Genomic DNA, 24,131 nt, shown 5'->3' on the forward strand with positions numbered 1-24,131 from the left:
CGTGAGTCTGGGTGAACTCCGGGAGTTGGTGATGGACAGGGAGGCCTGGCGTGCTGCAATTCATGGGGTCGCAAGGAGTCGGACACGACTGAGCGACTGATCTGATCTGATCTGATCTATATTACATATAGATACAAATATCTCTCTATATATTTGTATATAGATACACGCACATATTTTTTTCCTGTATCAGGTCTTGGTTTCAGCATATGGGATCTTTAAGCTCTGCCATGCAGGATCCAGTTCCCTGACCAGGGATCGAACCCACTCCCCATCCCTGCCATATTAGGAAAGCAATATCTCTGGAATATCAGGGAAGTCTAAAATAGCTACAAATGTTTGCTTTATGAATAAAATATATTCTTAGTTCTCTGAAGCTATTACAGTATATTTTTAGGTTTTCTTCTATTCCCTGTTATTACATCTATTTCCTCCAATATCAATTTTTTTGTTTGTTTTGATCTGTCTTCATGTTGTAGAAGTTATCCTTAAAGACATGATGATCCCTGGCTGTCCACTCACATTTATAAGCAGTACTAAAGCTGATTCAGAAGGCCTTAAAAAAATGAGCTTCACTGGGAAGGACCCTGGATGTCAACATCTTTGATTTTTCTCTTGGCTGAGCAAGTTTCTGGAGGAGGACTCTTCTTCCTCACCTGAGTTCTACGGTCTGGCTGCCAATGACGGCAACCGAGCAAGGGAAAGAGACCAAGTTGGCGGCTTTCACTCATCCCCTCTCCGGTACGGCCTCTTGCCCACATCTTCTCTTCTCTGTCCTGAGTCAGTTTAGCTTTTGCTGGCCTACTAAGTTAGTGACCACCTATACTGGTTTCTTTGGTTACATAATAAAGAACCACACACTAGGTGGCTTAAAACAACAGAAATTCACTGCCTCAGTATGAGGTTAAAGTCTGAGATCAAGGTGTCAGCAGGGCTGGTTCCTTCTAAGGGCCTCAGGGGAAGAGTCTTGTCCATGCTTCCTCTTCCTTCTCAGAAGGCCGTTAATTCTTGGCATTCCTTGCCTTGCAGAAGGATCACTATAGTCTCTGCCTCCGTCTTTACATGGTGCTCTCTGTGTCTTCACATGATTATCTTGCTTCTGTAACTTTCTCATCTTCTTATAAGGACACCAGTCACATTTGACAAAGGGGGTCCATCTCACTCAAGTATGACCTCATCATAACTAACAACTCTATTTCCAAAAAGTTACATTTTGAGGTGGTGGATTTCCTGGGAGACACTATTCAATTTGTAACACCACTCATCAACAAAACTGCAGAAACCAGAAAGCAGATGGCCATTCCTAGTCTTCACATTGTACAACTGATGTCCCTAAAGTTGCAAATGAAGTTCCTCAATGTCCAATGGACTGTCCCAAACAAAAGCAGATTCTTCAGAAATCAGATTCAGATTCCTACTTCACTTCCTCTTCAAGGCACAGCTCAGAGAACATCTCGTCAGGAATGCCTCCCGCCGGCTCTCAGAGCACAGACAGAAGAGCCCAGGCAGCATGAAAAGAGTGCGTATTATCTTATTTAATGGTCCCAACAACCTTATGAACTCCTATTTTCTGCCTGTTATGTCCCAACACCTACATATAAATGAATTCAGTACCACTAGCTTTTTGGCTTTTTATTAAAAACTTTATTCAGGATCCTACTCTCAAATAGCCAACGATGTTTACTGTAGAGGTTAAGACTCATATGTAAAATAAACAACAAACAATAAAATATAAAAAGCGTGTGGTTAAATTGTAGGAGTTCAGAAAAGAACATCATTAAAATACCCGGAGAAGAGTCTACAGAAAAATGATAAGACAAAAAAAACAAGAAGGGCAGGACAGAAGAGGTAAAATGCTACTCAGGGAAGCGCAGAGGGAAGAACAGAGTATGGTGTAGAAACAGTCATACAGAGGAAAGAGACACATGGAGGGGCTCTCCAGGCCAGAGAACTGAACTGGGTGTAAGGAGAGCTGGCCCCCAGGAATGCAGGCGGCGAATGACAGGAGTGTCTGGACTCTTACTCAAGTTGGTAGATTTGACCAGTCAGACTATCTTTCCCCACTCCAGAATGCTAATGGAATTTAAAGTGTGCATAAACAAACCCATTACAAAGTAGGAAATTACAGAGTGGTCTTTCGTAGACCAAATTTATCATCAAATTTTCGGAAGACAGAAAGGGTAGGGAGGAGTTACATGTCTAGAATTCTTTCCCGGTTTCTACAGACTAGTTCATCCAACTACCTATTTTCAAAATTCATCTGATCTCTCCCAAAAAAATCTACTCAGTCTTGCCCGTTTCAGTTCATAGTAATCTCATCCTTCCCACTAGTTCACGTTAAAAGCCACAACTCCTCTTCTCTCACACTCACGTACAGTCAGTCCACCAGAAAGTGTGAGGACCTTTCTCACTGCTCCCACTACCTGGGGAAGCCACCATTATCTCCCACCTAGTTAAGGTCTCAACAGAGCAGCCAGACTAAGAGGTGAAATCGCTCAGTCATGTCCAACTCTCTGCGACCCATGGACTGTAGCCCACCAGACTCCTCGGTCCACGGGATTTTCCAGGCAAGAATACTGGAGTGGGTTGCCATTTCCTTCTCCAAGGGATCTTCCTGACTCAGGGATAGAACACTGGTCCCCCGCATCACAGGCAGACTCTTTACCATCTGAGCCACCAGGGAATCCCATAATTAACAGAATTAGAGCAGCCAGACTAATTCTGTTAAAATTTTAAGCCAGATCATTCCCATCAAAATCATCCAATGGGTACTTCATTTCTCTCAGAATAAAAGATAAATTCTTTATAATTGCCTGCAAGGTCCTGCATGATACGACTCTCCTTTTTTGCATCTGTTCTCTCGGCTAAAGCCTCAACATCTCCTTGTTCCTCCCTACACACGTGAGCACAGTCCTGCCTTAAGGCTTTGCAGAACCATTCTCTCTGTTGCAATGCGCTTACCCAGACATCTACTCTGCTAACTCCTTCCGTTCATTTCTAGAAGATGCACTCCAACCAACCTCTTTAAAGTTATAACCACTTCCCCTGCCTTCCTGCAACATATATTCCCTTTATTCAGCTCTACTTCTCCCCACAGCACTGACCAACTTCTAATACACCATGCCACATTCCCTCTCTGATTAGGGTGAGGCTTTTTGTCCACCACTCCTCACCATCATGTACTATAAGCACTTAGAACAAAACACTTAGCCTTGAACACAACTGGACTGAAGAGTGGAGGCATCCAGAGTCCAGAACACACAAGGAGGATGGCTGAAGCAGACATGAGAAGAAGCTGGGGAAGACCTAACTTGAGACGAGCAGATACAAGAGGATGGAAATGTGAAACATAACCTTAATCAAGCTGATGAAGAAACACACGCATTATCTGAAGAAAATTCACCAGTCATCCCTCTGCTCCCTAATCATTAAAAATAATTTTATGTTTTACTTCTGCTGGTATGGCTATTAGAAAAATTTTAATTGAATATGTAGCTTCTATTTCTACTGGACAGTTCTGGTCTAGAACGTACAGTTAAAAATATCACCAAGAAGGGACTTCCCTCGTGGTCCAGTAATTAAGAATCTGCCTGCCAATGCAAGGGACAAAGGTTCAATCCCTGGTCAGGGAACTAAGATCTCATATGCCTAACAGCAACTAAGCCTGTGCAACACAAATTACAGAGCCCATGCACTCCTAAGCTGTGCACCACAGCTAAGACCTGATGTAGCCATAAATAAATAAATATCTTAAAAAATATCACTAAGAATACAGAACAAAGAAATAGAGGCAGGAAATGAGAAAACACCAGCATCATAAGGAAATAACTCAGGAGGCCCAGCATTTGATCAGTAGGAGCTCCCCAAAAAGAGAACAGAAGAAACAGAAGGAAATGGTTAAAGAAATTAAAACTTCTTAAAAATTTAGGAGTTGTGGCTAAGTCTTAAACATTAACAGTCCACCAAGTATTGAGCTTAATAAACAGGGGAGGACCCCAAAACCTAATCTTATCACATCTTGGTGAAAACTGAGACTACTGTGGTTACTAAGAAGGTTAAATGGATTCTAGGAAGGGGGAAAAAAGATCACATAACATAAAGACAAAAATTTAATAATAGTAACAGAAAGACTGCAAATGTATAAACCTTGAAAATAATAAAAAAGATGATGTATCTGCCAAAGCTAGGTTGCAGAATGGAAGAAAGGGGGCAGCGGGATGTACAGAACTACTGCACTCTTCTTACAGAGTTAGGAGTTAAGACATACTGTCTAAGACTGTTGTTGTTTAGTCACTCAGTTGTATGCGACCCCATGGACTATAACCCGCCAGGCTCCTCCGTCCATTAAATTCTCCAGGCAAGAATACTGGAGTCAGTTGACATTTCCTTCTCCGGGGATCGAACCTGTGTCTTCTGCACTGGCAGGCAGATTCTTTATTGCTGAGCTACCAGCAAAGCCTTAGAAGGACTGAAAATAGTAACTACTCATAATTGGCAGGGGAGGTAAATAAATCTTCATTTTTCATAGCAAAGATTCAATAGCTACTCTCTGTAATGTGACTAATCAAAAAATAGAAATATAAACAAATTATTATGGGAGAACTCATCAAAAGTACTTAAGGTAGAAATGGTTAAAAATGTTTAAATCTGGTGATTAATATGAGGAGAAGGCATAATTGTGCAGCAGATTACCCTCCCTAACTTGAGACCCTCCTGTACTATTTGAGCAAAAAAAGTTTAATAAAAAAAATTAATCTGGCAGTAATAAAGTAGGAATAACCGAAAGGGATGTAGGTTAAAGATAGAAAAACTAGAAAGTCTAATCTATAGTAGTATGTAAGAGAATAAATACTGGAGAAAGCTACTACCAATGAGACTATTAGAACAGTAAACCCAACAGGCTTTTAGAGAAAGAAAGAATGAACTGTACTTGAATAGATATCATGAATGAAGATAATTATAGACTTTCCAAGTAGCAATTCTGGGAGAAATATTAGAGAGAAGAAGGAATGTACATTACGAATGACATCATAAGGGTTTAAACTCAGGCATCAGTGGGATACCCAGGTGGATGAGCTCTACACAGGAATTTTCATTGAGCATCCATTGTTGGAATTAAAGGGGTCTGTGATCCTCTGGACCATGTAAGGACAGACGTGTGCACAATCACACACACCTATCTGAAGGGTGTGTCTGTGGCGGGGGACAAGATAGAAGGAGGCAGTAGTTTACCACTTCCTCCCAGTCTCAAAAAGGACCCATGACTCTACTCCATTTCACTGGAAATATGGGTTTAGATCTCTACTGGATAATTAGGAGCTGTAGATTTTGAAGCCATCAGCATAAAACTACAAGACCCAACCAAACCATCAATTTTTCAAAGGTTATACTATGTGCAGAAAGAAAAAATAAAGATAGTTTAGTGTAAAAACTTACATAAGAAAACAAAGAGGTACAAAAAGGAGAGAAAAGGAGAAGGGTTAGGAAAAAGAAGAGATTCTCAGGTATCAAAAGGAAGAAAGAGAAGTGGTACATGTGTTCTAAGAGAAGACTAGTCTAAGTAAATGATGGAAGCAGCATGTCCAGTAGATCTGTGGAGACACAGGCAGATTTCATAAGAATAAAAAAGAAGTGGGTGGAGAATAAAGAAAAGGAATGAAGATGAAATAAATATTGGAGAGAGAAGGAAATTGGTTGGTGTCATGTGGAAGGAGAAAGCAGTCTATGCGTGACTGTGGACAAAAAATATAAAATTTATATGAACTTTTCAGAAGTTTGGATTTTATGCTTCAAAATGACTGAGTTCAAGTCTTCAACTAAACAAGTAATGTAAACATCTTCACTTTTCAAACTCAAAAGCATCTACTTATATACAAAGAGAAAAACTTCGCTCAGATGAACACTTTGAAAAGAGAAAAAACATACATGAGGCATGGTGTTCTAGTAACAATTACTAAAAATTCACTTAAAATACTCACTTCCAACTAAAACTGTATGCTGCAAGTTCTTGACAGCCCTGTGCAAAGCGGATGTCCCACCTGTGACCCTGAATGAGTCAGCAGTACTAGCAGATGGTTTCTGTCTCTATTCTCTACTGTCCTGGCCTCCAGCAACTGTGTCTGGGATTGCTTGCTTGCCCACTTTGTAGCACCCAAAGATTATGTACTTACTATGTTCAGGGTTTTCTCCTGATTCTTCCTAGCCTTCTACAAATCTACTACTCTTAACATTGGGATGTTAGTTTCCTGGCCAGGGATCAAACATGTGCCCCTTGCAGTGCAAAGACAGAGTCTTAACCACTGGACCACTAGGGAAGTCCTCTATGATAATTTTTACTAACTACTTTTCTTTTTGTGTGTGTGAGAGACAGATCATTACAATTTCTGTTAGAATTATCCTAGTATGTTTAAAACTTTCAACACAGAACTGAAATGATTATGTCCTTTCAATTTTCTTTATTTCTACAGAAACTCATTTTACTCATATCTGTCACAGCATCACTCTAAAGGGCAGACATAGTTTCACCAAATATGGAGGCTATTTCTGGAACTACCTGAAGATACAGACTGTCAAAAACAAAATTCATTTTGGGAGATCCTGGAGGGCATTCTTCAAGAACTAAGTAATTACACAGCAAAGTAACCAACACAGAACCACAGCAAGAGATCCCTTGACCATCCGTCAGGGAAACGTGGCACATGTATTAATAACATAAAGAATATAAAGAATGTTTCAGATGTGAGGTCCAAATCAAAGACAACAATAAAAAATACTGGCCTGCATGGAGCAAATCCCTTTCAACTGGAAAATTCCATCTACATGATGGCTATCAATTTCCAGAACAAAACAGGGGTAATCTACTAGTAATAAAAAGCAACATCAACATCTCCAAAAAGTTTTCCTTTCTTCAAGTAGGACACCTGGTTTGACTAGCTTAATTTTAGTTATTGATTGTACCTGAATTTTATAAAACTGTTTTGTTATAAAGTAGCTTATAATTTAGAGACTATTTTGCTAATTCAGAAAAAAAAATCCCTAGATGAAGCTGTATTATAATTTCAAATGTATTTCTACACTACACTGAAAATAATGAAGATAATATTATTGATTTCATTAAACCAGCAGTTTAATCAAAATCAGAATGACTATACACTTCATTACTAAGTCATATCTAATGTCCAATGCCTTATACAGTCAACACTACTTCAACCTTCCAAATTAGTCACTTGACAGCCATAACAATCATAGATTAATTAATAACAGCTATAAAAATAAGATGTCTTGAAGACTTCTTAACAGTACACAGTTCATGATGAGACACAATCTACTTTCAATATCAGATGTTCACAGACTGGTCTTCTGCAGTAGACAGGGGCAAATAATAACTTGGGAATTTACCTTCTTTGAATTTCCAATTCTTCTTGTGATGGGCCATTCTGAACTTGGGCAGGTAGTTGTGAATTTTGCCTAGGCAATGTTGGCCCTAAAAAGGGAGGGAAACATTATAAATGAACATTATCTTTATATTGTGCTGGATAGAGGAGGTAAAATCATGAGAATAACATAAAACCATCACATAATTACAAATGTATCTTCTTTTTGTTTAGCAAAATAAAATATAAGCTTCATATAACACACAGCAAATGAAAGACTGCAACAAAATACTGTCATTATTTCCAGAAGGCTTACTTGAAACAAATGGAAAACAACAACAATAAAGGAAAAATAAACATTTATATATGAAGAGCTTGAGTAAAACAAGTGTTCAATGAGCATCTGAATAGGCACCTAAGCTTGACATTTTCTAAGACAATGAGACATTCTCTTTGGGGTACTTATTCATGAAGTGGAGAGGGGGAACTTAAATGAAAAATCAGAATTCAAAAACTCACCTAAATAGAACACTGGAAATGAAAAACAGGAGAGAGAAAGCATGAGAACCTTATTACTAGACTGATGCACGCTAATGCATTTATCAAACTTGCCCACTTTAAGTTGCCATTCTTATTTAATGGCCTGGCATTTCCAGCACTGGTGAAAACAAACATTTGCTAAACTTTCACATATAATTAATCTACTTATCTGAACTTTTTAATGTAACAGAGATAACTGCAATAATTTTTCACTTGGGGTAAAACAAAACAAAAAACCTGCATTCAAACCAACACGATTCTGTCATGAGAAACTAATGACCATTCATTCCCATGTCATATAAAATGCAGACCCATTTTTAGCATCTCATAAAGAAGGCCACTAAACAATGGGACATTTTAATGTCACTGGATATAAAAATTGTGTCACAAAATGAGATAAATAAAATACTGGACCTAATATACAATGCTTATAGTTATAATAGAACAATCTTGAATTTAATCCAGTAAAGAAGAGAATAAAGAAATAGTAGTTATCTTTCACTCTTGGAGAGAAATATATGCATAATGATAATGCTATACATATTTGTGAATTCTAGTGTGCTAGCAAAGGCCCCTGGCAGATACTTTGAAAGTGTTTTTATAGACCACTAGTATAAAAGACAGTTAATAAATAAATGCTTCTAAGTGCTAAAGCAAATTCTTGTAAATCTGAGTTAACAGCCCAAAGTATCTATTTTATACTAGTGGAGATTTCACAAAGAGAACGATAAGGTTCATTAGAATATAATACAGTACTTGTTATATCGCAAGTGTAAAAAAAAAATTTGATCTGCACTTACCTACTAATTTTTCCCTCATCTCTTTACATGTTTTTAATCATTTAATTTGTCCTCTGAAGACAAATTAGATGACAACTGCAATGATACTTCACTAGATTTCCTAAAAGTCTCTGCTATTTTAAGAGCCACATAAAGGAAATACAAAAATATATTAATTCCATGTCATCAGTAACAGCAACAACAAAAAATCAAAAAGCTTCTAAAATTAAGAATGCATTTAAATGTTTGCATAAATGAAAATATATAGTGTCTAGTAAACAGACTGGAATTCTCTCCTTTCTGATATCAAGATAATGATACAAAAACAGACTGCCATATTAAGCCATATACTAATGTTCAGTGTACATTACTTGTCTCTTCTGGCCGAAGGACGGGGACAAACAAGGTGGGAGGGTACTTTTGAAAACATAAACTAGTCGGAGGCAGTATTTCCAAAGTTATATTTATCAAAAAAATATTAAATGTGAGTATTTAGCATGGGCAACTCACAAGACCATCATGGTTTAACAATTTTCAAAAATAATGTTTGGATATTTAAGTTAAAACCTCATGCGGCTCAAATAATTAATCAGGTGAATGTCGGATTTGTTTGGCATCAACCTCAAATTTGATCCTAACACATCTATACCAGGCACTGTAATTATTATTGTAACAATAATATTAATAGATTAAATTTACCAATTAAAAGCTCTTAATGTTAAGTTTCAACACAAAGAGAAAGATGTCAATAACTCAATCCTACTGATTTCATTTAAAGGTTTTTTAAATTAACGAAAGTTTGATATAACTCACAAAAAAATCTGAATGTGAGAAAGCTCTCTTTTAGCAATTCATAAAAACTAATTTGGATTTTTTTTTTAAGTTTTGAGTTTTAAGTTTACTCAGCAAACTTGTTTTAAAAGGAGCTTTAAAAAATGTGGGTAATATGTTCTGGCTTATATTGCTAATTATAAAAATAGTTTACAACAAGGAAGATCCTTTTTAAATGGGAGGAATCCAAGAACTAAAAGACACTCTTTAAAATTCTTTTCTACATGGTTCTTGGTGATAATGGGTTATCTTCCCAAAAACTTTCTTTAAAAGGGGTGGGGGTGGGAACAGAAAAGGAGAAGCCTCCTCCCCCAGCATTTTCTCACATCCATATTTAATCTGGTTATTTTGTTTCCTCTTTATCAATACAGTCAACTCACAATTAACAAGCACATTGAAATGTATGTGCATTTAAAAATAATATAAATGTACTGTGAGATTAAGTAAGAGTTCTAGGTAAATTATGAACTTTAGGTACACGATTACATTCTTTCTTCTCGTCCAACACTCTACGGGGCTACACAGTTGGTAAATTATACCAAAGGCACCACACAACATGAAGCAGCAGGTGAGAGTACAGGCTGTCAGCTGCCACTGTACTTTCTGTAACACAACTACTGGTTACTGCACACAGGTCATATGTCTACATGAGTATCTGTGTTCTCAGAGAATGCCAAAAAAAAAAAAAAAAAGGTAGTTTTCTAACGAGTGGGTTAAATAACAACATTTTAGGAGCATCACAGGATAGTCAACAGTTCTTTTGGAGGGAAAAGGGAGAAGAGACAAGTGAACCTGCTCTGTCCCTACTCTAGTATCATAAAGAACAGTAGCTATATGAGAGTTAAGCTTTTTTCTGTTTTATTACCAGAGCCAGAGACAATAGTTGGTCTTAATGTGTCCTGGCTAGGATTCATGTAGCAAAGTATGTAAATCACTGATTCTAATAAAGAAAATGTGTCCATGTCGCTGATACAGTAATTTACAAATGATGGAAATCAGAACAGAACATCTCTCTAAACCAGGAATGAATGGCATTTCAGTCTTGACTTTAGTACTGAGTTTTGGCTAAAGCACATTTCACTTATTGTCACATTTTAATTTTCCCATATCTTGTTTCACACTTAGCCACAGACTACTTAAAAACACAGGACTAAAAGACAAATAAGTGTTATTATACACAATACAATCAAGTTTAAACTTAGCAATGTGGTAATTATATTGTTTGCACACAGTTCAATCAATCAAAGGTAATAATGGGGGAAATTTGCTTTTATTTTACAGCTTAAAAAATTCACCTTTATGAAGGCCAAATCTCTTTCTTCTCTGCAACTGGGTAAACTCTATTATTCTGCAACTAGGTAAACTCTATCTATTATTCTGCATGTGAAACCCCACATATTAAGTAGCAAAGTATAGAACATCAAGTAAGTTTTCAAAAAGAGCTACAGAGTCCTAATAACACAAACAGGAACAATCACACTTGCAGCTAGTCCAAAAGATGGCCTGGAAGAACCCCCAGGAGGAGGCAGAAAAATCAAAATTAGAAGTTACTAATTAAACACTTAATCTGCAAGGATTAACTGAGGAATCTGAGATGGAGTGAAGCGTTTATACAGGGCCGCATGACAGGCCCACTCCTATAACTGTCACCTGGAACAATCATAAAATAAAACCTCAGGTGATTAAGGAATGCAGCAGAATTTTCATTTTGGGGGGCAATTTATAACACATATTTCCTTGCCTAAACCAGCAAGTATATCAACCTTAAAACAATTCTCTTTATAGGTAAAGAAACAATATTAGTAGTACTGAAGGAGCATATCAAAAACTCTGAGTCACGTGGATAAAATAAAGATACACAGCTGAACTGTTCATATAACATTTTAGTAGTGTTTATCATTCTATCTCTCATAAAATAATCTGGCCAGTTAAGGTATATAGTGGTAAAAAAGGCATATCTGAGTCAAAGGCGGGGGCTGCTGCGCCTGTAAGATTTAAAAGTCACTTTTTGAACTGGGGTTTTCAAAACCAAAGTTTTAGAATCAAATGAAACTAAAAGGAATTCAGATGTATGTCTGTGTGTGTGTGTAAATGTTTACATATGCAGATATATCCTAGAGTAAGGAGAAGGATATGCATATACTTGATTAACTGTAATGTGGAAAAAAGGCTAAGTGACATAACTGATTTGTCCATGCAAACAACACATATATGTGCACACATGTGTATATGAGCGTGAGAGTGAAAGAAAACACACTATAAGCCTAAATTCACTCCTAAGCCACAGGTATCTAACCTACTGAATCAAGGAGGCTGTCGATCAGAAATCAACCTATCAAAGCATGAAAGAACTCACAGCTGCCTCACAACATGTACATTTGGAAACTAATTCAAGCTAAGCAAACACTCCCTTCCAGTAAATCCCAATTACATTCCTGATATCATAGTAAGATGGATAAAACTTTCCCTCTAAAACTCTAATTTAAAAGACTGCTCTCAAACAAAGTAGTTAAAAACAAAAACGAACAAACAAAAACCCCTCTCATTCATGTTGGAAGAAGTGAACAAGAATTAGTTCTGAGATCCTAATTTTAACTAAACCCTCGCTAGGAAGCCAACTCAAAAGCTGACCAAATCACCTACATGAACCACAACAAATATCACAACATAAAACAGTAGCTTGCTGTATATCCCAAATTCCACAAACCAGACCATGGCCTAAGGAAACAAAAGTTATGGAAATGCGCAAGTAGTATGTACCACAGCTTGAAAAAGTAATGTAAACATAATGTTGCTTACCACAGAAAATACATCGCAAATTAGTGCTGTCCTGGGTAGCAGTAACCTTGCTCTGGGCTGCAACAGACACCTTGGTGTTAGAAGCTTCAAAAGACAACGGGGCCATCTGAAGAACTTCACATAAACTAAAAGGTGCTTTGAAAGGTTCAAAACGTATTATACATACGTCCTAGCTAGACCCTCATACTCTGTGACATAATTTTTTCAAAAAATTTTATGTGTTTTTTTTTTTTTGTGGAAAAACCCTATAATAAGCCACAGATCAAATGATGCACTTACAGCTTAATTATTTCCTGAGTTACACAATCAGAGAACGCATCAATTTGCATTTTACAATTTATCTTAAAACGTAAATGGATCTGAGATACACGGAGTCAAACCTTTGGCCATTAGTTAATTTCAAGATAGTTACCCTCTTTCAGTATTGCTCATTTAAAAGAAGCTGCAGCTGAACAAAATTTAAGGGAAATGCTTATGATTAGCTTAACATGAGCTGAACTCATTTCTCCTAGTTGAAAAAGACCAAAGCCATTTTAAACAGCCTCCAACAATTAAAGTGTTACATATTCATTGATGTAAAGTAAGAATATCTTCATTTTTCACTTTGAAAAACATCAAAACTATTGTTTTATCAAGCCACATTTTACTTTTCCTTTTTCTTCAACATGTGTGTATGCATACACATTTGAAAAAAATCTTACTAAAAATGTGTGGCCACATCAAAAGGCCATTTAGTATTTAGGCTATCTACACTAAAATTTACTTTGAGTATTAACGAGATAAATTCTCTTTAAGTGAAAAAATTCAATGAGGAGGAGGTGATAATTTATGAAAAGGTTTTTATAAAAGCAAGATGACACTCAAAATTAGGGTGGGAAAAACAAAACTAAATTTCTTTTAGTTTTACATTAATAACATTCAAAACTTTACATCAATACTTTTCTATAAAATACTAAAGAAATTCTTTTCAGCTTGGGAAAGATTTTCTCTTCCAATCAGTATTAATCAAGAAACAGTGAACAAGTTAAAATATACTGACTTAAGAAAGACTGAAGAAAGGCAAACAAGACAGTATTTCCCTTAAAACTGTATTCTTTAATAATACAATATATGCTAACTAAAAAAAGTCTGCATAGAATCAGAACCAAACCAATTTATATTTTAAGAATATACACCTGCAAATGGTAATAAATCTTAAATAATCAAGAAAATCTTTATCATTTATAGAAATTAGATTTAATACAATCCAATTAAGTTTAAATCTTGCTTTAAAGATATTAAATACAGCAGATTTTTTAAACACAAACAAGACTAATGAATGTCACCTTTGCTAAGTACTTCCACCCACCCAATCAATTATTATTAAAGTAGCATGCACAATTATTTACAGTAATGACATAAAAAAAGACCACAGGCACACATATAAAATGTCTACTAGCCTAATCAGATCATGCCAATCAGTAATTATATTTTAAGTTTAAACTTAAAAAGAAAAAGATCTGTCTTACCGATGTCTGTAAATGACTACTTCTATAAAGCCTTTATTAAATAAACATGCCTAGTCTTCAGGTTTTACCTTTCAGTTCCTTTCATTTATATTTAAAGGATTAAAAAATAAGAAAAATATTAAAAACTTACAGGAAAAACCTGAGAAATTATCTCGTCTCTGACAGCAAAGAAACTGCCACATTCCATTACCAATCATTTTGGCAAAAAGTCATCTGACATTTGTCAGAATGCAGGTAAAACATTATCACCACATAAGACACAAAACTCCCAATCTTGTGACAATTTAAACAATTATGCAATATTCTATGCAACCTGGTATCTTTAAACATCTTTTTCCTACTGACTTTTACTTCATACCATCCTGTAAAGAACTATCTAAATTCTGATAAGCTAGATTGAGTTCTACTGCAGTTTGCATTTCCCGAAGATACTAAATTATTCATTCCATCATATGCATAAGGCTAACAGCACTTCCTGCTTAATACTGATGCTGCTGACTCTTTGCTCAACTGAGGGAGGAGCATAGAATATGGGAAAAGAAGGTTCAGTGTTCGGATTGAAGAAATTCAGTTAGAAAAAGAAAAAAAGGGACATTTCTCTTTAAATCAGCGTATTAAAATAGGTTTAGGGCTTAGAGAAATAAGGATGGACCCTAAAGGAAAACACGAACTGAGGAGGTTAAGATGTATCAAAAAATCAAAACTTAACCTCTATTTTAGACTTCAAGAAAAGAAAAATGACCTATCTCTATTAGCTACACCGACCGTGAAATAGTCTTGTCATGGTTGTTCATATATTTCTAATAGTTTGTAAAACAGCTATCCCTCAGGCTTTCTCCACCCTTTAACATACTTTATCGTTAGGTGTTTTGTACAAGCAGGGGAGTACAGAAACCTTGGGTGAGATACTAGGAGAAAATGACAAGATGTCACTTGATCAGTATTACTGTTACTGCTATAAAGAATTAGTATAGTAGATTCTTAGTATTCACATTTTTAACCTTAGGTGTCACAGCAATTAATCTCAAAGCAACTTGTAATGAGGATACTACCCATCTCAGCATTTTTTCTGAGGATTAAATGAGAAAATGTTTGCTTAGAGCTGGTTTTCATTTGGTTTGTGCTCTCTGGAAAGCTGGTCTGTTGAGTGAGCACAGCACCAGCATCCAAATTAGCAGTGGCTACCACGAGGGCCCCAGGTTATCATCATCATGACTGCAAAGAGCTACTGTCAGCAGTTGTGAGAGGGCAGGAAAACATGTTAAAAAGCAGAGACCTCTGCCAACAAAGGTCCGTCTAGTCAAAGCTATGGTTTTTCCAGTAGTCATGTATGGATGTTCAGAGTTGGACTATAAAGAAAGCTGAGTGCTGAAGAATTGATGCTTTTGAACTGTGGTGTTGGAGAAGACTCTTGAGAGTCCCTTGGACTGGAAGGACTGATGCTGAACCTGAAACTCCAATACTCTGGCCACCTGATGGGAAGAACTGACTCAACGGAAAAAGACCCTGATGCTGGGAAAGATTGAAGGTGGGAGGAGAAGGGGATGACAGAGGATGAGATGGTTGGATGGTGTCACTGACTCAATGGACATGAGTTCGAGTAAGTTCTGGGAGTTGGTGAATGACAGGGAAGCCTGGCATGCTGCAGTCCATGGAGTCACAAAGAGTCAGACACGACTGAGCGACTGAACTGAACTGACTGAAAGCCAATGTGCTTGTGTTTGTTCTAATACATCTAGAATAGAATGAAGGAAGACGCTGCAGTGTGGTATGGTTGCCTCTCTTCAAAAAGTAGGTACCATGAAACAGAAGCTGGGGCAGCTACTATGGAAAACAATATTGAAATTTCCCCCAAAATTAACAACAGAACTACCATATAACCCAGAAATCCCACTTCTTGGTATATTCCCAAAAGAACTGAACACAGGTAACTGAAGAAATAATCTGCATTCCCATGTTCAGTTCAGCAACAGTCACAAAACTTGAGATACAAAACAACCTAAGTGTTCATTAACACATGAATGGACAAAGAAGATGCACTATATTAATATATATATATTAATATACACACACTGCAATATTATTCAGCCATAGGAAAAAGGAAATACTATTATTAGCAGCAATGTGGATGGATCTTGAAGTTATTATGCTAACTGTGATAAGCTGGACAAAGAAAAGACTGCATGGAATCACCTGGATGTGGAACCTAAAAAGCTAAATTCACAGAAACATAAAGTAGAAGAGTGATTGCCAAGGGCTGGGGAGTGGGGTGGATCGATAATAGGCTGGTAAAAGGATACACATTCTTAGCTATAAAATGAATAAAGACTGAAGATCTAATGTAAAACATAGTTGATAACAATGTACTGTATAACTGAAATGTTCTGAGAAAAGAACATAAATGTTCTTACCAAACAAAACCACCAATCAACCAAACAGAAAAGATAAATATGCAATAGCTGCATTAACCAGATGGAAGAAATCCTTTCACAACTTAATACATGTATCAAATCATCATGATGTACACTGTAAACATCTTACAATTTTGTCAATTATACCTCAATAAAAATGGGAGGAAAAATGTACTCTATCTGCAGGGCACTGTGCTAAACGACATGAGACTTACAAATAGTAAATTTTACTCAAAGTCTGGTATTTTTAAAGTGGTATTTTAAAACATTTTCAAAAGAATTTCAAACTGTTTTAAAATACATATAGTTTTTAACAAAGGAAAATCTTACATACCTCAGGAAATGAAACATTACATGTCCATAGTCATGAGTGAAAAAAATACCACCACTCTCTTTTTCTAAATTACTGAGTCTCAGGCAAAACTGTTTGTATGGTTGGGTTTCCCCACCCCTCTTCATTTCTTTAGTTCTCCCCTAAATTAGGGCCTCAAATGCATTTTATTTCTTTCTAAGCAAGTATGAAGATGACTGCTCACAGTTGATAAATTGCTGATAATTGATTAGGCTTTGGCAACAGCATCATTCCAACACCTGTTTTGTAAGCCCTTTGGATGTGGAATGAGTGACTACCTCCAGCTAAAGAAACTGAAGAGTCAAGCTGCAGGGTCTATATGACACTTCCAAAGGCAAGAGTAACTCAAATTCGTGTCTCTGCTTCTTCCTCCTGAGCATAGATCAAGGCCTGTCCATCAATCACCTTACCACCTCCATCCCCCCACCCCCACCCCTCCCTGTCCTTCCTTACTAAGAAATTAGTAAGAATATGCTCAGAGAAAGCAGCACGTTCAGGCAGAATGCTTTAACAAAGATGTTGAGCTCATTACTACAGCATCTGGTTAACTCTCTATTCAGGTACGCAAACCAGATATCTAGGGCTCTCTTCACCTCTTTTTTCTATTGTGCACTCAGTGGTGTCCTACTCTTTGTGACCCCATGGAAGGAGCCCTCCAGGCTCCTCACTCCACGGGATTATTCCACCAAGAATACTGGAGTGGGTTGCCATTTCCTCCTCCATGGGAATCTTCCCAACCCACGGAGTAAACCCAAGTCTCCCGTGGCTCTTGCACTGGCAGGTGGATTCTTTACTACTGAGCCACCTGGGGATTCCGTTCCCTCTATTACTACTATTCAACCTATTTCCAAGTCCTATGAATACAATCTCTGCATTTCTCTCTCCAAACCATCTCCACTGTCACTGTTCATGTTCCATGATCTCTTGTTTTGATTCAGGATCTTTTGGTTTGCAAAGTGGGGTTCATATCCCAGAATACTAATCATACCCTGCGATGGGAAAGAAAATAGTAGTACTTCTACTTCTGTTCATTTTTTCTCATTCTTTTTATATTTCTATAATTTCACATTTTATAATGTATTCAACATGTCAATACTGAACATAAACTATAAATACACATGCATTTAGGGACATAAAATACACCAGCCTAGACTATTTTACATGGGGCTTCCCTTGTGGCTTAAAAGGTAAAGACTCTGCCTGCAATGCAGGAGACTCAGGTCCGATCCTTGGGTTGGGAAGACCCCCTGGAGAAGGGAACGGCAACCCAATTCAGTATGCTTGCCTTGAGAATTCCATGGACAGAGGAGCCTGGTGGGCTACAGTTCACGGGGTTGCAAAGAGTCAGACACAGAAGCTACTAACACCATCACTATCACTAGCCTATATATGGCATCACCTAATTAATCTGTTCATCCTGATTGTCCTACCTCTCCCCTCCCCCACAGAAACCAGTAATGCTTAATAACTAAACCAGATCAAATCATCTCCCTTAGTAAAATCTCTTCAATAGCTTTCCACTGATCTAAAGATAAATACCAAAATCCAGTGCTTTCTCCCCATGATGTAACTGTACCCTAACTCATCCAACTCATACTCTGTTTCTCTCTGGGTACACTGGCCTTTTAAATTCTCAGATGAGCTGTATGCTCCTCCTATGTGCACATGTCTTCTGTCTGTGATCTTCTTGGTCAACCAGTATGCTCCCTTTTTGAAGATTAGAACTTTCTGGTAGTCAGCAGGAGTTACTATTAGTCTCCAGACAACTAAGATAATTATTTCTCCCTCCTTTCCTAGGCATTCTTATTTCCTGTTTCAAGTTTTATTAATTACCTATGTTTTTAAAGATTTTCCACTTCAAAAATTTGAAAGGAGATAATTAAGTATAAATACAAAATTGGGTAATACTAAATTTTCTAAGAAATGTGAAGAATCTGCCTAGACTTAAAAGTTTTAGGCAACATTAATATTAGGCAAAGTGGGAGGGAGAAGAGGGAGGGGATGGGACCCAATTCCATGGGCCAGGCTCATCTGGGGATGAGAGGTAGCATCTAATAATATGAGAACACCTCAAAACATTCTTAAGGAAATTCACACAATTTCGTTCCCTCATCCTTAAGTGAAGAGGTGAAATTCTTTTAACTAAGAAAACTGTTTTCACTATAAAAGTGCAACACAGAAGTTTTCAAAGACCATGTCTGTTCTTCCCTACTTTTGTAAGAGAAGAGAATCAAAAAAGTATGAAGTTTAAAAAAAAAAGTATGAAGTTTCTAAGCTAATGCTCTTGGATATGGGGGTAAAAGTGAAGGCAGGACAATGCTGGGCAAGAAAATGTGCCTGAGAGCCAAGACAATAAACCTAAGAGATTTTCACAAATGGTCCAGCATTCTTCTCTATATACAATCAATTTGACACAGAAAACCACTACACGAGTCTACCTTACACCATTTACCACATTTTAACATGTTGGGTTTTATAAAAAATATGAGGAAGCCTTTCTGCTTTGGTTATAACCTATTTATTTTTAAAATGTTCAGAATTAATCATTACTTTCACTGTATACAACTTTAACACATGAAAATAAATTGTTAAAATGAGAAACTCAGCTGTTAAAATTTAGAAAGTATGCCTGGATTTATAAATATGTGCTAATGATTTACTTTTCAAACTGCCATGCATGACACATGCTACAAAATAGATGAACTGTGAAAAAGTTGTGCTAAGAAGCCAGTCACAAAAGATCACATGTTGTATGATTCCATTTATACGAAATGTACAGAATAGGCAAATATATAGAGACAGAAAACAGGTTAGTGGTTGCCAAGAGCTGGGAGGGATGAAGGAATGGGGTGACATAAGGGTGTGTGCATGCTCAGTTGCTCAGTCATGTCTGACTCTTTGTGACCCCATGGGCTATACCTGCCAGGCTGTTCTGTCCACAGGATTTTCCAGGCATGAATACGGCAGTGGGTTGGCAGGTGGATTCTTTACCACTGAGCCACCTGGGGTGTGGGGGGTAAGAATGGTGATAATGCTTAATGGTGTGATCAAACTGCTCTAAAACTGATTATGGCAATAGTTATACACTTCTATCAGTATACTAAAAATCACTGAATTGTACACTTTAAATGGGTAAACTGTATGGTGTATGAAGTAAAGCTCAATAAAGCTGTTAATGGGGGAGGAAGGGAAGTGCCCTGTCATGCTCGTGTTCTTGGAACTGAAAGACCAAGTTGAAAAGTATCTCAGTGCCTATTACTTTTCTATTATGGATAATATTAAATGTAATTACCTCTGGGTGGTAAGATTTTAGATATTTTTACTTTCTTCTTTATGCTCTTCCATCCTGCTTCAACTTTATAATAAGCACGTAACTTCTTGATTAGAAAAAAAATCAGAGCAAAATGCTGTGCTGGAAATTTGAGCTCTTTGCCAAGAGCAGTTGCCATCGGTGGAGCTCTAACTGGCTCTAGGTTCTGACGTGAGAACTGGATGTACACAATGAGGGAAGTGACTTGATTAACAATACCAGCGTGACCCCAGGTGTCTGGAAGGACTGCAGAGCCAGCACTTGGGTATCCTTCCCAAACACTTGAGCTGGCCTGGGAAGATTCCTCTGCCACCAGCTTGTCCTTCAGGGGGAATAAACAGTCAAAGGCATTTGTTAGGCCATGACTCTGAATACATACCCATTCAGGAAGGTTCATACAAAACCAGGCCTGTCCTAGTTAAGCCAGAACAGTTATCTCCTCTCTGGGAACCCTACTGCCCTTCCCTTCTCATTTTCTCTGCACAATAATTCATGACACTTCATCGGTGAAACCAAGAAGCAACTTCTATCTAAAACAACTCAGGAAAGCTGATGCTTAAATGACAAAGATGTCCACATTTACTTTTTGAAACTCAAAATTAAGTAAAATTTTACTGAAAGAGTAATTTTGTTCAATATATAATAAAATAAATTGGGTTTGTTAACCTGACATGGAGTTTATGAAATAGAATTAAATATAAAAGTTATTGGTGTGGGCTGTCAGTAAGGACATAAAAACTTATTCTACAAACTAAACTCATTAACTTCAGTCTCTGAAATGTAATTATATTTGTAACAATATGTATCTTTGATTTCACTACTCTTTAAAAAAGATAATATCTAATAATTAGTAGGCCTAAATTAGATACAACAATTCAAGCATGAGGGTATGTTATTTAGACAAAACATCAGTGTACTGAGACAAACAAAGAAAATGAAAAAAGCCAACACCTACACTGTTGAACTTACGAAAAAATTTAGCAAACTTTAAATTAGGAGTGCCATATTCCCAGTCTTAAGGATCCATAGATGTTACTCAATAAAGAACTTCTTTTTCTGGAAAACTATACAAAATACTTATTATCATACTTTAAATGATAGTCTTAGTTATCTTAGTTCAACCTGTAGGCCTATAGTTTTTATTTTCTTCATCAGACATTTTTCACTAAATCTCAGTCTTTTACTACTATTCATTCTCTAAAAATGAACTATTATACAAAAGCAGCAGCAATACACTGTTATTTAAAAATAAAACAGGGGGAAGGGAAAAAGAAAACTTCCATACCAGCCACAGCCCAGAAGGAAACACACTATGAAACATCAAAACTGGCCCAGCTTAAGGTCTTTACAATTCACTGTGTGACTGATGAATTTCCCTTTATATCACGTACTAGAGTCAGCTGTGTGCCTCACTAGACCTCAAGATGCTCAAAGGTAATATCCATCTTCCCAATTACCAGCAACCAGCATGGTGTTCAGCACATTGTAGGTGATCAGCAGGGGACTTCCAGGTGGTGCAATGGTAAAGAATCCACCTGACAATGCAGGAGACGCAGGAGACAGAGGTTCAGTCCTTGGGTAGGGGAGATCCCCTCAAGGAGGAAATGGCAAACCACCACACTATTCTTGCCTGAAAAATTCCATGGACAGAGGGGCCTGGCGGGCTACAGATCATGGGGTCACAAAGAGTTGGACACGACTGAGTGACTGAGCACATACACACAGGTGACTGATAAACCTGTTTAACTAAACAGGAGTTTTACCAAACCAATGCAATGTAACCAAAACCCGCTGAAGGCCTACTATGTTAGAAGTAACTTTACATACAAGAATCCATCTAAACAATGTAAATGGGAGAGAATAAGTATGAGAATGAACGAATCTGTATATAATTTTATAATTAAGAAGCAGGAGATTTACACAACACCAGAAATATTTAAACAAAAGTCAGGGAAAGAAAACTGTCTTCAACTGAAAAACAACCTTTATGTGGATGGGTAAATAGGGATTCCTATAAAGCCTTGTTCAGTATAATTTAAAGAAATCCCTGAATACCCAGGAAATATACATCTAAAGTTTTTAACAGATTATAAGGTTGGGACCCCTCAAGTTTCCAGGAAAAAGAAAATCAACTTCTAAAAAAGCAAGGAAAACCCAGTGTGAAGACATTCAGGTGAAGGCAAGTTATTTCTACAACCTTCATGACCAAGAACCATAAGAAGGCAGGGCACAGAACTATTAAAGGGAGGGGCGACTCTAGGAAACAGGGAGGTGGCTTTAGATAGGCAATCTGGCTGAATCTCCTCTGGCAACAACTTCATGCTGAATTTGTTTTTTAGCAAGTCAAGACTCTACAAGCTGACTACAGGGACCACACCATCACTATTCACAGGAAGAGGAAATACACAAGAAATACTCATGGGAAGTTTTTAAAATGATACATGTTCTAATTTATGCTTTAATGAATAAAAGAGTAAATACTGCCAGAGAAATAATTGCTGGACTAACTGACAATGTGGAAATACCAGAGTCCTAAAAACCTAGCTCTTGCCTGGGTTATGATAACTTGAAAATAAAACTGAACTACCCAAACTGAGGCAAAAGTACCTACTTAAGAAGGAAAAGATATAAATTCAAGCTGGTTTCCCCAAAAGAACAGCAACCCTTTGGAGCAGAAAAATAGTTCTAGCTTCCTCAGAACAAAACTCTAGAGACTCAAACATCTCCTCATGTAAAAATACTGTAAATTACTACTACTGTATTAAATATACTTGAGAGATGTTTATATATCATATATTAGTCCAGATTAATAAGATTGTAGGCTACATTTAAAAATGTATGAATGCACGTATCTTTTGGCCTTCAGCAGAAGACACTTTGAATAATTTGATCTTTATATGCAAATAAAATCTGCCAGTAACTGTCACTGTATTAGGACTGTCTCCAAATTTATTTATACAAATCATTTTAAAGTGTTTTTGACAACAAAATCCTTTCCCCTGCGCAATTTTCAGCCCACTGGGAAAGACTGGTTTAGGTAATAAACATATAAATCACCAAAAACAAAAAAGTTATTGAAAACACTCACCATGGTGAAAGAAGGAATAGAAGGTGCAAGGATCTGAACCAGGGAGCATGTTTAGTTAATGCAGAGTCAAGAGGGGCCAGTTCATGAAGGAATCCAGATTTCTGGTAAGAAGCCTGTATTCTGTTCTAAGAGCAACAAAAAGCCACTGCAAGGCCATTTGGTATACACAAAAATCCAATCTACCTCCTATGGTCATTCCCTAGTATTATCTGCAGAAGACACTACAGACCTGTTTCCAGGAACTGACATCAGTCATCCAGTCAGTACCTTCAAACTCGGGGTGTACGGTTCTGTGACTTAAGAAAAATGTTAAATCCACGGAGACCAGTGTGAGTTTAAGTCTGAACAAGGTAAAGTAATTCTTTGTGTCTAGTACAGTATTATCACGGTAAAGATCAGGACAGTATTTGCATAGGAAATTCCTTAATAAAGATGCATTTCTTCTTATATGAATGGCACTTTCACGGCCAAATTATCACTGAAAATTTCCAGAAAACAGAAGCCACTAGTTTCCTCAGGTGAATCATCTCAGAAACTGCAAAAGCTTACAGAAATAGCAGGTCTACTTCACAGGAGTTATTTCTGGTATCCTTACATGAGTAGCGTGCTGTATTTGCCTATCTCATTTCCTAATTACCACTCTGTACCATTCATGGTTCTCACGCCGTCTTGCAGGTATTTCTGACCATGGCTTATCTTCTCTACACAATAGCCTCTTAAGGTCAACAATTTTGAACCATTCATTTCTGTTTCTCTAGCATCATGTAACGTAAGTACCTTATCTGGAGTACAAGCAATTCAGTTCATTGTGGTTTTCCCTCTTTTATGAGACCATCTACCTCTTAGGAATTTTTAACGGGTTAATGAAATAATATCACATATTATATATATATAATAATATGTTGTCTATATATATGTAATATTGTGACACTGTTTATATATGTATGTGAAGTGAAGTGAAGTCGCTCAGTCGTGCCCGACTCTTTGCAACCCCGTGGACAGTAGCCTGCACCACGCTCCTCCGTCCATGGAATTTTCCAGGCAAGAGTACTGGAGTGGGTTGCCATTTCCTTCTCCAGGAGATCTTCCCGACCCAGGGATTGAACCCAGGTCTCCCGCATTGTAGGCAGATGCTTTACC

The 24,131-nt window shown here is 37.2% G+C and overlaps 1 protein-coding gene across 4 annotated transcripts in view; it reads right to left on the bottom strand.

The window, feature by feature from the left end:
- The window catches only part of ENAH (enabled homolog (Drosophila)), a 164,560-nt gene that overhangs the window by 42,061 nt on the left and 98,368 nt on the right, over positions 1-24,131 (bottom strand). For 3 of the 4 annotated variants that reach the window (XM_010852856.1, XM_010852855.1, XM_010852854.1), the window contains exon 4: positions 7,399-7,483. In XM_010852856.1, the coding sequence (XP_010851158.1) occupies positions 7,399-7,483 (85 nt within the window). Of the gene's footprint in view, positions 1-7,398; positions 7,484-12,322; positions 12,476-24,131 lie in introns of those variants that run through there. The other variant, XM_010852858.1, reaches the window with a different exon arrangement.

Source organism: Bison bison, unplaced genomic scaffold (genome assembly GCF_000754665.1).
Source record: "Bison bison bison isolate TAMUID 2011002044 unplaced genomic scaffold, Bison_UMD1.0 scf7180017864317, whole genome shotgun sequence".
Classification (NCBI taxonomy): Eukaryota; Metazoa; Chordata; class Mammalia; order Artiodactyla; family Bovidae; genus Bison; species Bison bison.